Genomic DNA, 18,531 nt, shown 5'->3' on the forward strand with positions numbered 1-18,531 from the left:
TAATTCCCTTTTTGTTGTCTCCTGCAAAAAAGCCTCTCGGCACAAAAATCGGTTTAAGATCATTTAATGTCATTTAGTCTTGTCTGCAACTTTGTGTCCTAAACAGTGAAGGGAAAAATAGCAAAACAGACTGAAAGTGATTAATATGAGAGAAATGAGGCTCAGCTACTGTGGGGCTACTGTCAGAGTACATACTTTGTTTACACATAATGAACGCTTGGGCGTTGCAAAAAAGTAGTTAAGTAAATTTGCAATTCAATTTAAGGCAAATTACTAATTATGAAGTACAACATGTCCTTATGAATATGATTATCATGGCTGAGTTTGAACAGTTCTTAGATTATTTAAATTTTGCTGTAGTGGAACTGCTGCTTTACCTGACAGTATGTGATAACAACAAAGTAATCCTAGTTTGGACAGAATCTAGAAGCTGACTGGAAGCTGCAAATTAGAATATGCAGAAAATAAGGACATAAAACTGCTTCACAATAAACTTTATAGGAATACTGTGACACTTATATGCTTTCTTGTTATAAGAGAAGACCAACATCATAAAAAGAGTGATCAACGCTTTGAATAAAGACTGGAGACAGGGATGAAAAGCTAGCCTGACTTTGTACAGAGACAGACAACAAAACCCACTGACTATAAAGCTTGATTAAGATCTACTTTGTTTTAAATATATAAAAAAAAAAGCGCTTAATTGATTCACAATTCAGAATTATATGCTGGACTCATTGACTGTTTATAAAAATCTAAAAAAAGACTCCTGTTTGGAAAAGTGAGGCTGATGCGGAGGAGCCTGAAACCTCTATGAGAAAAGGACCCTACTTCTCACTTGATTTTAATGTCAGTAAAAATCTTCAATACAGCATTAAGTTCCATTAACCATGTTATGCATTGGGACAAATGGATGCAGTGTGATTGACAGGTAGTGCTGTCCAACATGTGTAGATTCCACATGTACGTGGGCGTGCAGTGTTGGTGGACTTCTCCTGGTTTAAAAAAACAAACAAAAACAATATGGCACTGGACAACATGCCAAACGTAAGGCTCCAAAATGACACAAACAGTGGATGCCACTTGGCTGGAGTTTGGTAGTACTAGTACACATTGGCAGTAACTTTCTCTGCTGGTTGTCTCACTTAAACCTGTGAAGCTTCAGAGGTGCTGCTCTTCAGGGATCAGAGTTGGGTGAACTGGCAGCTGCCTGAAGCATCATTTTAGAGTTAGGTGGTGTAAAGGTAATCCAGTCTCCCAGGGTATTTGAAAAATAGCAACGTGTCTGTTTCATCACTGTCATAAAATAAGATTGTGCATTTATAGACAATTATAAACACCTTCAGAAACATTGTCCCAAACGATGCAATAAATAGAAAACTTGTCAAATTAGGCTAAAGATGTTATCATGGGTGTATTGTGACAGCTTCCTGTGTCACATGAGAGCTTCTCCTCAGAGCAGTGAAAACAGATGGTGAATGCAAATTAGTTACTTGCACTGTATCTGCATGCAGGTTTTACATTTATTGTTCATAGATGTTGTTATTGTTAACATTTCTGTAGCCACCTTATTGAAGGGAAAGTAGTGATTGGCAGCTCTGCTCTCTGTATACCACCGGAAGGTTTAACATAATCAAGAATTGAACAATACTTCATATTGAACCAATAGAGTGGTAATGATCTTTTCATCTAGATAGCTATTGGCAAGAAAGAGAAGACATTAAACATGTACCCCGATGGGAGTCACATTACATTATGCAGTAATTTCTACTAATGTAGGAGAATGTCGGTTGTGCGTGCGCGCCCCCACACACACACACACACACAAACACACAAACACGTCTTTCTGAAGTTGTGAGAACACTCAATGACGTAATGCAGCCCATTATATCATTAACCCTAAAACCGCTTTTTGAACTATAGAAAGATATAAATACACACACACACACACAGGCGGCACAGAAAACTGCCATAATCTCGAAGTCAGACTGCAGACTACTGAGCCGTTCCATTGGAGCTGCAGGGGGTTAAGTGTCTTGTTAAAGTGCGATTTGATAGAAGTGGATGGGTCATTAGGCAGTTCATTTACTGTTTATACAGGCCCCCATCTACAATGGGCATGTCTCTCATATCAGCTATCATAACTGTGTGGATGCTGAATTCACACTTCTCTGAGGAAATGCTCAGTTTTCAGGGAAAGATTAGAAATGATGCAGCTGGATGACTGAAAGCCAGGTCAGCGTTCTTGGCAGCTAAAAACCGGCTCTGCCACATTTCAGTGCAAACAAGTTCTGCAGGTCAGATCCTCCCACAACAGTGTAACCTAGTGTGCATGACTCCACATGCCTTCCACACAGCCACTGATTTTAATGTGTATCTATGTTCTGCTACTTTCTCTGTCCCAGCGTGACTCTTAAGCTCCTGCGGGGCGCCTTCTGATCGATGCTGATCTGCGGGATAAACCCGGTTTATGTGTAGGATTAAAGACTGAGCGTGTTGTGGGGGGTTATGTCAGAGAGGACCTCTGAACTCATGGATTGTTTTGACGGATCTTCCGGGCAGTTCAGGGACTTCACGAAGGGCGACTTTGAGGCTGACTGGATTAAGGTGGCAGAATGCAGATTTGGTCAGGTGTACCAGGTCAAGCTCAAACTCTGGCGGGAAAAATGTGCCCTGAAAAACTTTGACACAACCATGTGTCCAAACAACTTTTACAGGTAGGATTTAAACTATATAAAGACATAGTTTTTATTATACTGGCATAGTTCCAAACATAAAGATTTTGTGGTTTGCTCTTTGCCTTTACAATGTTTGAAAATAATATTTCCTGTGGTCAAAGTAAAAAAAAAATCCATTTTAATTGTCTAAGCTCCTTCACTGAACATTACGTTTTTCCATCACAGAAGAATAATAGACGAGGCGTCCAACATCGTCAAAGTGAAATTCAAATACATCATGTCCATCTACGGACTGTGTAGTGAAGCGACAGCTGTGGTGATGGAGTACATGAGCAATGGATCCCTTAACAATCTCCTAGCCAGTCACACGTTGATGTGGCCAAAGAAGTTCCAGATGATTCATGAGGTCTCCATGGGCATGAATTTCCTCCACAGCATGAAACCTCCGCTACTTCATCTTAACCTCAAGACGTCAAACATCCTACTAGACGATCATCTCCATGTCAAGGTCAGGGAAGCTCAGAATAACGACAACGAGACCGTAAATGGTCACAGTGACCTCATGATGCTTCTGAGCTCTGTGTAACTGTGGAGTCCTTGTGTTTACCTACACAGATTTCAGATTTTGGTCTGATCCACTGGGAAGAGGGAATGAGCAAGAAGTCGTTCATGGAGCATCTGACAGCAAGAGGGAACATAAGTTACATTCCACCGGAGACCTTCAGTCAGTGCCCCGATCCACCAGGAACTACGTTTGATGTTTACAGGTGACTTGCCAAGGGTATTTTTCGAAATTGCACCACAGCAAAGAGTCACTGCGATTTTTTTCCGACCCAGTGCACAATCCACAAGTCACAAAGTGCGACCTTGCTCTCCACTGATATTTGTTTTATTCTATTACAATAACAGGGACATTTTCAAATTGTACTCATGTCTGACTCGCTCTTTCTTCCCCTTTTACATTCACTAGTGTTATTCAAATGTTAAATAGTACCTTTTACTGGAACGAAAACCAAGATAATTTTTTAGCTGACTTCTGTATTAAAGGTGGATTTACATTAAGTTGTCTGAATTTAGGAAGTGAAAGAGTGAGAGAATTAGAGCTGAGCTGCCTTTTTATGCTTTGACCTACAGCTTTGGAATTGTGATGTGGGAGATTCTGACACAGCAGAAACCGTACGCAGGTAGGTTGTGAATTCATTTGAAATGTGTCACATCTTCATATCAAATAGATTTATAGGTGTAACTTCCGCGAGGAGTCACATTGTACTTGAGTGTTTCGACACAGTGTTCCTCATTTAAATAGCATAAAAGGTCAAGGCAACTTTCCAGACGGGGAATCGAAATTGGACGCGGTACAACTAAACTGTGGTCATGTCCCAAATGTTGTAAATAAGCATAGAAAGTGAAAAAAAAAATAACACCCCCTCAAACTCAAAATGTGTGACAAATGTCTACCTATTGGGATACAGGCCTTGACTGAAATAATGTGCTGAAAGATACGGAAAGGTGAGAAATGAAAGAACCAACCTGAAAATGAGTGGAGAAAACAGGATGACAGAGCATACTTCCATAGTGCACAAGGGAGCAGGAAGGGGAGTATGAAAGCTATGATCATATTCTATAGCTGTCGCAATCACCAGATCTAGACCTAATTTAACACTAATCAAACATTTTGGACATTTTACTTTAACCGATGACAATAATAGAAAGGAGGCTGCTGTCCATCATCATTCAAATTCATTTATGGCACTCATGAAATCATAGTTCTTTTTCAGAAAAAACCTGTAACACCCATTTTCTTTGAAGATAACCACATACCTCGCCAAGCAACAATTATTTAAGCCTTAGGGAGCTTTCACAGCTACTTCAGGACACTTTCAGTTCAGTCCGACACAAAATAACAGGTGGGAAAGGTGCCTTTGACCACAGTCCACATCAGTGGACCAAAACTTAGTCCAACCAATATAGATTGTCTTGGTCCGGATCAAACTGAACCATGTCTCGGTTCCTTTACAGTGTGAAAACATTTCTTTGGGTAGTTCGGACTTTCAGACAAATTGCAGTAAGATGAGACAGCATTAAACAATAGAAGAAGAAAAAGAAGCTGAAAAACGAACCAAAACGAACCAGATCAAATGTTAAAACAGGAACCTTGGTCCGGAAAAGTCATAACTCGGACCCAATGTTTAATTTCATTTACTTACTACAAAACCATGAGCTAACATTATAAATGGCTTAACCCCCATTTTCCTGAGAGATCAATACCACTCTCACATCTGTTCATTACACGTGAACAGCTTAGAATAGCATCAGGACAGGAAACAGACCTGCACTAAAGATGACAAAGTCAGCCAACGAGCACATCTACAGTTCAATTAATGAATGAACACTTTATATTTTTGTGTGAAAGTATGAACAAAACAACTTGTTAAAACTCATCATTTAACATTACAAACAGGTAGACATGGTTTCTTCCATGAATGTCTAATGCCATCATGTGATGTGTAGTTAAAGAAAGAATGTTCCCATAACCTGAGTGCACAACAAAATCCGGTCTGGTCCCCCCCTCTGGCTAAATGTGTTGATGCTGTGTAGAAACAAATGAAAACCTGCTCAGCAGCTGCTGTGGCTGCTCTCTCTGCATTTCTTCATCTCTGTTGTACCTTGTGTCCCACATCTCACATTTGCTGACCCAGGGTGCAGCGTGACCACAGTGCTCCTACAGGTATCACAAGGGAAGAGACCCTGTACGGAGATGATACCTGAGGAGAAGCCCTGCGAGTGTGACCCCTTGATCAGCCTCATGCAGAAGTGTTGGGACCAGGATCGCAGGAAGAGGCCACTGTTCTCAGGTGCAGAAGTAAAAAAAAAAAAAAAAAAAAAACAAACAGAGCCTATTTTTTTCTGCTGAGTCTAAAATTGTCAATGGAGCTGCAGCTCTTCAGTCTGTACTATTTGAAATACACACGACGACAGAGGAGCAATATTATCTCTTCCAGAGGATCTTGAACAAGGCACAAAACACACAAGGAACAGAACAAGTATTTCGACAACTCGAGGAATGACAGTTTGTCAGCGTACGGGAATAATGACGTGATACTAGCACTTCTAAGGCTTAACTTGTATGACTGGTTTGACTGCATCACCAGTGTGCCCTTAAAAGGATTGTTCACCCAAAAATGAAAATTCACTCATTATCTACTCATCACTATGCCGAGGGAGAGGCGGGTGAAGTGTTTGATTCAACAAAACACTTCTGGAGTCTCAGGGGTAAACAGTGTTGCAGCCAAATCCAATACAATTGAAGTAAATGGTGACAACTTCTTCAAACGTAGAAAAACAACAGAAAAAAAACATGAAATGCCTCCATACTGCTCCGGTGTCATCAAAGTGTCCGTAAGCCTCAGCATTCAAATATAACTTGAAACTGCATCATATACACCATGTTTTAGGCTAAATGTTAGGATAACAGCGGACATTTTAAGCCGAAAACTTGTAATCATAATTGGGTAGATGTTTCTGCTTTGGACCACATTTGTGCTACAGGCATCGGCTCAATGAAGCTTAAGGAAGTCAAAAAATAATAAATACAACTTAATGTTGTTTGTTCCTTCATGGAACTGTTTATGATACTCACCGCTATTATTATTGTACCTATGAAAGAATTCACTTGTAATTCATGCATGACTGTTCATTCGCTGAAGTGGCGTAGTTATGACAAGTTCCCACTGGGTCTTAGAGCTGCAAGTCTGGGAATACATTCCTTTGATAAGGCAAATTCCGATCCGTCCTTGACAGCTGTTTTTTATTTTTCAGACACTGTGATAAAGACGGAGGCTCTGAGTGAAGTCCTGAAGATCCCAGGACCAATGCACTGTCACAGAAACGGCGATAAGGAACAGACGTCTGATTATTCTTGGCTGGTTCCCCCGATACATGAGGTGTGTTCCACTTGATGCTCAGCATGACTGATACTGTGAGATCTGCTGTCTCGGCTCCAACTTTGGCAATATGGGCAGTTCAGATTAATGAAGAGTTTGGGGAAAGATTTACTTTCTACAACAGAGTATACTCAAACTAGCATCTGTGAGGATGTAATTAGGCAGAGTTGCTGTATTGAGTTATAACTTTGTGCGATTTACATTTCAGAGGTTATCTTTGTTTCTCATATCAATTTGCAATCAAACATCTATAAACCCACTTTGAAACCAGAAGATGAAAAAAGTAGTGGAGGAGCCAGTCTCTCCTAACCTCATATTTCTGGATTAGTGCACCATAGGGATTTGTTGTTGTGGAATAGGCGATGGAGATGATGTGCAGCTAGAGGGGCCCAACTGGGGTTTACCTAAACTGTGCTAGTGATGATTTTGTCCATTTTCCACTAGGCTGTCAGAGTTGAGGAGATTGTATTATTTTTACAGCGATGCTTTCTCGATTGAGTGGTAGGAAGGGAACGTCTACAATTGAGTTGTTACAGTGATGCTCTTCTTAATCCCACCACTCGTTATTTTATTTGTGCTATTTGCTATTCAACTAAATATTGCAGTACAAATTGAAGTAGTGGAGAAGGTTTGATGCCTCAAGGCTACCTTGTACCTTGTTACTGAGAGTGAGATTCAGTTTTTTTTATTTCCAATGATGGTTTCCATAATTTGTTCATATGAGTCAGAGTTTGATCATCTTCAAGTCTTTTAGTAGAGGTGTGTAATTGAGGCTAAATAACTCTTGACAGTCTCTGAGTAATATGAATGCCTACATTTTTGTATGTTTGCAAGTGTGAAGTAGCAGAAAATCAAACATCTTCATATAGTTGATTTGATTCAGTTATTCCCTTTATCATTTTCAATATATTAAATAATGTTGTGAAGTAATTTTGGAAAACTTGTTCATGATGGGTAAAGTTTACCGTAGCGCCACAGGGAGTCTGTAAGATACAATACATCAGCAGAAAAACTAATTCTGTGAATCTTCTAATTTCATTGTTTTGTTGTATTGCTGCTGCAAGTGGTTAATTTTCTTAAAAAGTGAACAGGGTTGTTAAAGAAAAAATATCAGGGGATCACAGACATCAGTCGGCTTCATTCTCTACCATGACAGTCTGTGCAGATTTGTATTTTTAGCAGCTAGTGTGGCTGAAAACAGAAATATTAGTAAGTAATGCTAATTAAAATGTACTTAGCATTAATGTGTGCAGATAAGTTAATATTACCAGTGTTAAACTGTGAGTCATTCATAACCTTGAAGACCAAGTGCTCATATACAGTATTGATTGATATTTGTGCTTATTAGCCACTTATGATGATTGATGTAACAGCTAATGACTTCTGAGGTATTCTCTTTCTTTCTTTTCCCTTTTAGATGACTTTGCCTGAGATGTCTGACATTCCCTCAGGTAAACACATCACTAGAGCACAAAATCATTTTCAATGCAAAGGTTGGAGGGCTGACATTTAAAAAGTGCTATTTAAGTGCTCTCATATATTTAATATTAACATTACGACTGAATAGCAAAGTCAACCATCAGTGGTGGAAGGAATAAAAAAAGACACTTGAGCAGCCCCATCAGATGCATTTTCCCTGAACTGCTGGCTGGATTATTGAATAGATGATTCACGGTATGTTTTATTGATCCTTTCATTTCTGATACCAAGTGAAAATAGAAATGTATAGGTACATTTGTTCAAAGACAAATGCAAAAACATTTCACTGCATTGGCTGATATTGACTGAGCACCCCAGGCTCCAGGAAGCCCACATTATGTACACAAGCACATGGCTCTACACAGTATAATGAGGAGACTGAACAAAAATAAAGCAAACTTCTTGCAAAGAAAAAGTTCCCGTCACAGACTGTAATCACATTTTCTCCAGGTCTTTGTCTCATACAATTCTCTTTGTTTTCATTTCAGATGACCATAATGCCACGTACGGCATTCTCTCTCTTTTGTCCAAAAAGGACTTTGGCAGTTTCAGACAGTCTGTGAAGAAGGAGCATGTGTGCACTCCGTTTTCAGGGGAAAAGAGCCTCCTCCACTACACGGTAGCCAGCGGAGATGCCACGAGTGTTGAACACGTCCTAAATCTGGATGCTGAAGTGAACTGTACAACTGCCAGAGGTTACACGCCGCTTATTATTGCTGTTCTGTACAGGTCTGTATTGAAAAATGAAAGAAATGATTAAGGGAAATGTCATTTATGCTAGCAAGGTAGTGGATTAGGTCATCCCTGACAAAAAGTTAAATTTCTGACAGAAAAAGTTGCTAAACACTTACCATGAAATTACAGTAAAAAAATAAACTTAAAGGTTCAGTGTGTAGAATTTAGTGACATCTAGTGGTGAAGTTGCACATTGCAGCTGAATCACCTCACCCTCCCCTTCCAAACATGAAAGAGAACCTGTGGTAACCTTCAGTTGTCATAAAAACCCAAAAGGTGTTTAGTTTGTCCAGTTTGGACTACTATAGAAAACATGGCGGCCTCCGTAGAGAGGACCCAATCCCGATGTAAATATAAAGTATTTAAATATAAAGGGCTCATTCTAGGGTGACGAAAATAACAATTCATACAATTCAGATGAAACACTAGTGAAAACATCACTATGATTATTTTTGATTCACTTTCTGTCAATAGATCACTTTCACCTAAATCTTACACACTGGACCTTTAATTGATTCTACAGATACAAATCATATGTTCAGCAATAGGATGTGTATTTCTTTTTGTGTTTTTAACATACTATTTAATGTAATTAAAAAAATAAATAAATGGCTTATATTTTTTATTAAAGTATTTAGTATTTTTATAGCATTATACTCAGTAATGCAGTAAATTAATGCAGTAAAATAACTGTCTTTTAAAATGTAGGGTGACTCTGGAAAAGCTTATACAATGTCTTGCAGACTTAGAGGAGAAGACTGATAAATATAGAGAAGATGGTTGCCCGGCAACATCAAAGTAATATTTTATCAACACAAATAAGAGCGGCATCAATCTTCTCATTTAACTTTCCTTAAGAAAGCAAATAAGTACATTTCTTAAAATGTCAAAAAGTACTCTAAAGATGAAGTGTCTTTTCTACAGGCTTCATGACATCATCTCTCTACTTCTGAATCATGGGGCATCAGCCACCCAGGGAGATGAGGACCAGTGGACAGCTCTGCATTTTGCTGCTCAGAACGGCGATGAGAGAGCTGTACGTATCCTTTTGGACAAAGGTGCTGTGGTGGATGCCCAGGAAAAAACCGGCTGGATGCCCCTCCATCTGGCCTGCCAGAATGGCCACGAAGAAGTGGCGCGCCTGCTGCTTTCACGGCTGTCGGAGGAAGCAGTCGGACAAAAGGAGGAAGCACGAGGGAAGACGGGGCTCCACCTAGCCTCCGCCTACGGACATCTGAATATTGTCAAGCTCCTCCTCACAAAGGGAGCAGATCCCAATGTTATAGATGCCACTGATTCCACTGCTCTTCACTTGTCGGCAGGGGAAGGCCATAATAGAGTGGTAAGACTGTTGCTGAATGGTGGGGCGAGTACTGACAGTGTGGACAGCAAGGGGTACACTGCACTTCACCTGGCTGCTCTGAAGGGTCACACAGGCATATGCAGGCAGCTGTTGTCAAACGGAGCCAGCCCAGACTCCAGGACCCTCCAAGGCTGGACTCCCATGCACCTGGCTGCCCTTAGGGGTCATGAAGCTACCATGGTCCAGCTGGAGAGTCAGGGTGGTTGTGTGAATGTTACAGGTGAGAATGGATGGACTCCACTCCACCTCGCCTGTCACCAGAGCCAGTCGGAAATGGTGGCAAAGCTTTTGGCGGCCAAAGCAGAGCCAAATGTGACGGAGGACCGTGAAGGATGGACACCACTACATGCAGCCTGCAACAGTGTTAGTTTCCCATGTGTACTCCACTTGATGACACATCATGCAGATGTCAATGCTGTAAGCAAAGGAAAGACGACACCTTTACACCTGGCTGCCCAGCATGGCTGTGTGCCGATCGTAAAGGCTCTACTGCTGAACGGAGCAGACAGGACACTGCTGGATTCTTCTGGGGCCACAGCTGAGGCTGTGGCTCAGAAATGTGAAAAGGGGGAAATAGTGCAGCTACTGGAAAAGGGATGTTAACCATGACTCTAGTGCTTGGTGAAGCAGTTTGAATGGAAGGATTACGGAACAACGAAAAACATGAATGACACAGCAGGAATCTTATCCTCATTTTGAGAGGGGCTTTTACTAAGCTGGTTAAAGCAAGATTGTGAAAACATTTTTTTATGTCTTATCTTTAAAAAAAATTGGATAATACATTATAACTAAAACACACAAAAGTTTTTGAAGCATTTTATTTGTCTATTTCTCACAATTACATATGTCATATGTCCCCTGAATGTTTTTATATTTTCAAATCATTGTATAACCAAATCTTACATTTTCTCTTGCTATTTTTATTTTGAAAATGTAACTTTTTGGTGTAAGGCTACAACTTAGGTTACAACTAAAGTACCATATAAGTTCGTCCCATTGATTAGGCCAAATCAGGAATTTCTCTATTTATAATACTATTACAGTCTGTAAAATACAACAAAATGGCCGATATGCCACACAAAAGAGCAATAGCGGAAAAAACGAATAAAGAGCCACAACACAACAGCAAAAGTGACAACACAACGACCAAAGCCACATCAGAACTACAAAAGCCACAACAGAAACACAACCACAACGCAAATGAGCAACAACAGATGTTGACGATGAAATGAGCAGAGTAACTTACTGCAGTCAAGTGAGCCGTCGTTTGTAAAAACTTGGACAAGCAAATCGAGACTTAAAATTTGATGCTTGTCTATTTGAAGTGTTACGATACAGGTGCTTGGAGCATCCAACAAGGAAGAGAACAAAGAAGTTGTAGTCGTGTTGTGGCGTTTGCAGTCAATTCACTTGTGTAAGACTCTTCAGGGTGAGTCAACACATGGGGTCAGAATCAGGTGAAGTCGACTATAATGACAAAGCCATATTGATTCTCCTCTTTGAATCACCTTGATTAATGTGTCCTCGCCCCCTGAAGAGAATGCTGCACCCACATTTGGATGAAAATAAGAATATGAAATCGCTGCTGTTATAATGAAATAGAGAGATGTATTTGATTTAACCTGTCAAACCTTCTGAAGGTATTACGTGTCTAATAATAAGATGAGAGAGCTGTCGGATCGCTGTTACTGACAACACTGTAGTAACCAGGATCTATTGGACATTCCCAAACTATTAACTGCATATCCAGCGGGGCTCCTATTGTGGGAAAGAGCTTTTATGACAAGGCAAAATAACTCTAACGATCAGTCATCGCCTGCAGACTGATGGAGGCACTCTCCAGCTTGAGCCACGCTCATTTACAACAGTGACACCTTATTAAAGTGAAATGGAATGCAGGGATTTAGGAGGTGTATTGATCTACATGTTCACAGGGGTGCTCTCTGAAACCACAAGAGACTGATTCTGATGGAGGGGTGGGAGCTGAATTATAAAATTATAATGACTTGGACTTGGACTGAGTTTCCTTTTTTTGGGGGGGTTGCTAAGTAAATGCCTGAGTGTTTAATGCTACCATGATTATATTCTTTTCTGTCTGAGCTTGTTAGGTCTGTGTCTCATTTTTTGAATGTTTTCATGTCAACGTTGAGCTACTCATCGTTTGTGTGTGGTCGAGTTTGACCTTCACTAAAAGGACTCTGTGTAAAACCAATCCAGTAACTAGAATGTTTGAAACCACATTTAAATTCACTAGATGCAGATTTTGATTTGACTCTGCACCCACTCATAAATATCAGTCCACAAAACCTTTTAGAATCCTTTCATCAAGATCCATGAATTATTCTCAGAGAAATCAAAATGTTGAAGAACGCCCTAACTCGCAGTTAGGAAAGTGAAAACAATTACTGGATCCACCCCTTATCCGAATTCACACCAACATGTAATGGTTTAATTCCTGACCCAAAACATATCCTCCCACCACATTGCAGGGTCGTAGTTTTTGCCTAATCCTGCTTATTATCAGACAGAAAAACAAACAGACAAACAAACACAAAACCTCCTTGGTGGAGGTATAAACAGACTCGTAACCTCGACTAAAACCTCACTAACCTCAATGTGAGTTTGGCTACTTCACAACAGAATACACTACAAGCCATGGAACGCAGCCACCTGTGTATTTTACTTTAAGAGAATAACATGGCATTCTCTCTAGTTTTAATCTTCAGCTGTATTTTTCTCCTGTGATTCCTGTAACGCTGTTTAATGTATTTTTAAAATCATTTTCAGACAGTCAGCAGGAACCATGCGGCTCACTTGGGCTGCCTTAGATTTAGATAAGCAAAATCTTGATTTAATATCTCATAGGGTTTATGACAGGGGTCTGACAAAGTGAAGTATCTGCTGACCCTGCTGAGCTCACAGCAATCTATCCACTGGAGTTTGAAAAGCAGCTATCACATTACGAAGAGCGGCTTCCCGGAGAGGACTGTGTGCCTCCGGCTGGTGGATGATTTACAATTGAAAGTACTTTGTTACTGCGGCGACTCTCATTTGGAATTTATGAGGCTTTTGATGTTTAAAAAAAAAATTGGAAGCAAAATAAATTTGTGAGCTTGTTATCCACAGTAAACATTCAGGTGACAATTTAACAGATGGGAATGGCACTCATCTGTGGAATCAACAGAGCTGTCGTTGTATTACGGGTCTGACAGTGTTTATTTTGTCCTAAGGTCTTGTCGACACGACTGCGTATATTAAAAAAAACAACGACAACTCCATCCACACGACCTTCCTTTTACAAAATATCTTCGTCCAGATGAGAACACAATAACCATTAAAGAGGCTCAAACAGGCAAGTAGGTGGTGATAAAGTCTACATCTACAATCTGTCAAACACCAGAGAACATTTAAATGACTGTAATGTGGTGCAGTGATGCTAAATCGGTATATTGCTGCCTTATTGTTGTGTATTGCCATTACACAAACCAACAGTGGGCATGAGGTAAGCTGTAAAGTCATTGTTTTCCAAATGCTGCTGTTTAACATGATACACAGAAAAATATATTTTTTTAAATGTGCACTTTGGAAGGCATTTGTAAAATGTGACTTAAAACGTGTGGACGAGACGCCCAGATTCAGAGAAAAGAGTTTGTTTTGCAGCATATCTACATGACAGGGCATGAACGTACATCTAACCATGCCTAACCTTTTTACACACACGGTGACACACCTTCTATTGGACAGTAACATGGAGTCAAGTAGGAGAAAAAAGAAAATGCCATGAAAGTTGCTGTTACCACAATCACAACTAAGAAAATAAAGACGTGAACTGCAGTGTGATGTTTTCATTCCCGAGGCACAAATCCCTGCGTTATTCTTTAATCATTTCCTTTAATAACTGCACTTCGTTATTCATACAAACTAGAACTACAGCGTAATGCAACACTTGATGATCTTCCACTTTTACTAATATTTAATGCAATACCAACATTCACAATTGGTTTAGAACAAAATTAAAATTCCCCTTCTGTTTGCCTTGCTTGAACTGCTACAAAATGAATTCAGAATACAACTCACCTTGGAGAATTTCCACCTACACAAATTAAAAATGTGATCCTGCATTCAAAGGCTCAGGAGGCTTTGTTGTAAAACTCATCAGGAGCAATTTGCATACATAATAGTATTTAACAAGTTAAACAATTCGCATTTGTGCGTGCTATGGATGAGCTGTTTAATGTCCTCCTCTGATGGCATACGTAAACCTCTATACACTGTTTAGGCTGTTTAGCAAAGCCTGAGAGTGCAGATGTCATGTTTGCATAAAGATTTAAAAGGACACCCTGCTGAAAAAAATCTGTCTGACACTCACAGCTCTCATCTTAATGATAGGATGTAATCTGGCTACTTATGCGCATGTTTAGCTTCTCAGCCGAGAGCCATTACGCGCTCCTCGTAAAGGCTGTGGGCTGGCAGGGTTAAACTCACCGCTGAGCTATGGCCTGTGGCGTTAAGCCGCTGCAATCATGAGCGACACATCTGTGTCTTTTGACCCAGGTGTGGCGCCCCAGCAGGGCCAGGCAGGCATCCGCTCTGCGGGGCATCCCTGGTCCTCACAAGTAAGTGTCTGAGTGATCTATCGTGTCTCCTGGGGGGTGATTTTGTCCAGAGTGATGATACGGAAAAACGTTTTTCACCCCTGTCATCTCTGAGCGACTTCTCACTATGACAGTCAAAAACACCCCTCGTCGGTCGCACCGCATCCCCCCCCAAGGTCGCTGATGTGCCAGTGACTGCTCTTTCTCACCTCGGTGAATCTTCACTCAGGTCACTGACTGAGGGAACTGTGATTAAATGCCTTTCACATCCCAAACACTTTGAAAGAGTGACCCTGCATAAAGAAACATTACACAATAGCGAAAGACCACAAAGATTTTAAAATGATCATCTACTCCTATACTGCAGAATGTATTCTCAAAGCTATTGAACTGTACTGCTGCTGAGTGGCCTTGTTTTCTCCTGTGTATTCTTATTATCCTTTCAGCTCCCTTTGCTTGGTGTTGTCATGGGTCTCTGAAATGATTAATGGTGGATCTCATTGGTATCTCCCTTGTATGGAGCAGAACCCCCACACTCAGTATCTCAACACTATTTGAATACCCCATACAATGCAGGACTGTATGCATACAGCGTCTCGCACTCCGGAGGATTGTCCCATCTGTGTGACGGTTTGCAAGAGAAATTGAGTGTTTTTGAGAATTTTTTTCTTATATATTTTTCACTCAGATTGTGACCTTTTATGACAACAATAAATAATCCATAATAACTCCAGTTGTCTCTGTCTCCTTTTGAGTTTGCTTCTGTTCACTGTAACAAATTGTTGTAGTTTCTACAATTTCCCTTCTTACTTATTGTTCTGTCATTTTACGAAGTTTAAACCTACGACTCAATGCATCATGGTTCTAAAATGTTTACAGCAGCTGACTGTTTTTCCACAGTAGAATTGAAGGCAAGCTGTGTTATGACTGTAGATGATGCGTGTTACAGTTAAATACTGCTGATTATCGCAATAGTCTTCAGTGCAAAAATAAATCTTAAGGTAGTGAAAAGTGTAATGTGCACAAACAATGCAGAAAAGGGCTGTTTTATAATGGCATATCTAACATTGTGTTTTTCTACTTGTCAGGTATAAGGCAGAAAAAATTGATGACTGTCTTTAGCACAGCACCGCACCTGCACATTTTCACATATTGCATTCATTTGTTATGTGTTGAAGGATTTCTGCACCCAAAATGCAGACTCTTTACAGAGGCGGGTAAGTGTGACGAAGATAATTTAATGAAAACAAACAGACTTTCAGATTCAGGCAGGCGGGGAAGAAAGAAAGTCCAAACTCAAAAATACACAAACACAAAGGAACCGAGCTGAAGCACAAGGTAACAAGGGGCACCTGTGAACCGAAACACAGTGTACGACTGGAGAGATGAATTCGACAGATTAACTGACCAAGACGAGTGGCAGCACAGAAACTAACTACACAAGGCAGACAGGGATAATTGGACCCATCAACTGAATGACGTTAGGGAGGAGAGACAATCACAAAGGCAAGAGACTAGAAGCAAAACAACACAGAGACACACCAGGTATGAGACGGTTCATGGTAAAAAGGGAAAGTCACTTTTCAGTCCCTTATGGGGGCAGATCATAACATAGTTGTTTGTGGTAAGTTATTGTTACGCCGCTTTTATGACACTAAAATAAAGTAAGTGATTCAGTTATCTACAAAACCTACATTATCTCTATAACTTATTTGTCTGTTATCACAACGGGAATAAAAGGGTCTTGCTGCCTGCAACACTGATGCGCAAAATTTTAAAGTCATATTATATATATTTAATGATATCACATAAGTACTCCAATGTTCATTATAACATACATTTTATCAGTAACCATCTTTTCACACTATTAGTTAGGCGCCCTATGTGCTTGTCTCTCTGTCTGTCTCTCTCACACTTACTGTCCATTCACAGACTAAACTGTTTATCTATAATCTCCGCTCCTTTTTTCAGTATCAGCAAATCATATGCTATGAAGAAATATTTATATTAATTATTTTGGCAAATATTTTCTCGACAATGAGCTATTTTCTATATGGATATCTATGATTACCAAGATTGTCATTTGTCTGCACAACCTTCTAATAGGTATTAGTATTTTGTGCTTTTTTGAATGTAATTCATTTGCCATACAGGAGATAAAACAAAAATAAACAGTTAACCATGACAGCAATATGCTAGCATTTGCATTGTTAATATTTTTTAAAGTTTCATATCATGATTAGTGATCATAATATTGTCATCATGATATTATTATCTGAATTTATTTTGATCGTGATAATCATGTAATTAAAATCTGATAAGGTGACCATAATTCATGGTGTAGCTTTCGAGATTGTTTTCTCCTGTAAATTTACACATTTCTCTTCAAGGGGCAATCATTAATACAACCTGTCGACTTCAAGGTGATCAGCTTCAGTGACTGTGAAATTAGTTAGGTAAGTTGACTCAAAATAAAAAAATCTGCTCTTCAAAGCATGTTTCACTGAACAAATAAGATCTCCACTTTAAATTACCAAAACCATGCAGTCTGGTGGGTGTATGTGTCTGTAGCATTTGATTTCTGGAGACTCACAGTACATTTATCGGCCTTTTAAGGGCTGTTAGGTGGGGGCTACTGATGTTATGATTCAATAAAGTTGTGTTCTCCTTCTCTAAAGTGTTTAGTGCACCATACAGGGTATTTCGGAACTTTTTAGACAAAACTCCTTTAAAGTTTTACGCTGCCCAGATTAATGACAAAAAGATATATTGCTACTGTGAAGCAAGTGCAGTGGAGATCACAGTATCATAACGTCCAAACAATTCTCTCCTGGCACGAGCTACCAGGGGGAGCCCAGCGACAGTGAATTAAATACTGCTCAGATATGTATCTGTTTCATTTCCTCCTGCCTTCACCTCTTGTCCTTCAGGCTTCAGTGAAGATTACAGCCCAACCTCTGCAGATGAACAGGAATTGTTTTCATCGCAGGCCGCTCCTTCCCTTAAAACACCACTTCCCAAACCACCAATTAATACCATAACAAGCTCATTTACATGAAGCCATTACTTTATCATTGAACGAGAATTTGTTTTCATCACAAGCCACTTCTCTGCTTTACACACCACACATTTCAAACCATTAGTCAATGCTGCTGCTCACTCCCTGTCACTCTCAATTCCTTGGTCACTTATTTATTATTCATAATAAGTCATGCAAGGCCATGAAGCCGCATGTTGGAATACACGCAAAGATACTGCACTGCACGAGCTGAAAAAGCATTTATGGCATAATGAATATGATGGAGCGGCATGAATCATTTCAGCATAGGAATTAAATAAAAATTATATTGAAGTCTAAAACCACTTCTGAATCCATTTAAAATGTAATACATATTTTTTCCATTACAAATGAAATAAGCTTACCAATGTGATTGAAAAGTTGGATCTCGGAAATAAAACATTAAACTGTGCAAGTATTTGGAATGTCCCCTTTTTGTTTTAAAAGGGACAGCATGTAGGATTTATGTTTTCATAAATGTACAATCACCTGAACCTAAGAATCATTGTTATCTTACAGCAGCGGTTCTCCAATGGGTGTCTGTGGCAGACTGCCGGGGGGGGGGTCTGCGTTGCCAAATTCATAAATTATCACAATAGGCTGGGTCTAATTTTTCCAAGGTACAGATATGAAAGGGTTCCCAGAGTATTTTCTATCTTGTATCTTGACGAAGAAAATA

At 39.8% G+C, this 18,531-nt stretch overlaps 1 protein-coding gene across 1 annotated transcript; it reads left to right on the forward strand.

Annotated features, from left to right (window-relative positions):
• The first annotated feature begins 2,352 nt into the window (after positions 1-2,352).
• ankk1 (ankyrin repeat and kinase domain containing 1) lies at positions 2,353-12,210 on the forward strand. Its single transcript, XM_035155364.2, has 9 exons — positions 2,353-2,717; positions 2,904-3,186; positions 3,294-3,445; positions 3,813-3,862; positions 5,378-5,533; positions 6,498-6,622; positions 8,040-8,073; positions 8,590-8,830; positions 9,761-12,210. The coding sequence occupies exons 1-9, from the start codon at positions 2,509-2,511 to the stop codon at positions 10,800-10,802; spliced, it is 2,292 nt and encodes a 763-aa protein (XP_035011255.1). The 5' UTR covers positions 2,353-2,508; the 3' UTR covers positions 10,803-12,210.
• Positions 12,211-18,531: the final 6,321 nt, after the last annotated feature.

The sequence above is a fragment of the Hippoglossus stenolepis genome, chromosome 4 (genome assembly GCF_022539355.2).
Source record: "Hippoglossus stenolepis isolate QCI-W04-F060 chromosome 4, HSTE1.2, whole genome shotgun sequence".
Classification (NCBI taxonomy): Eukaryota; Metazoa; Chordata; class Actinopteri; order Pleuronectiformes; family Pleuronectidae; genus Hippoglossus; species Hippoglossus stenolepis.

Bases quoted from the DNA above. Each gene is read 5' to 3' on its own strand.
- ankk1 (XM_035155364.2), top strand. From the start codon at position 2,509: ATGTCAGAGAGGACCTCTGAACTCATGGATTGTTTTGACGGATCTTCC. The intron at 3,446-3,812 runs GTGACTTGCCAA...TTTGACCTACAG, and splicing joins ACTACGTTTGATGTTTACAG to CTTTGGAATTGTGATGTGGG. The intron at 3,863-5,377 runs GTAGGTTGTGAA...TTGCTGACCCAG, and splicing joins ACAGCAGAAACCGTACGCAG to GGTGCAGCGTGACCACAGTG.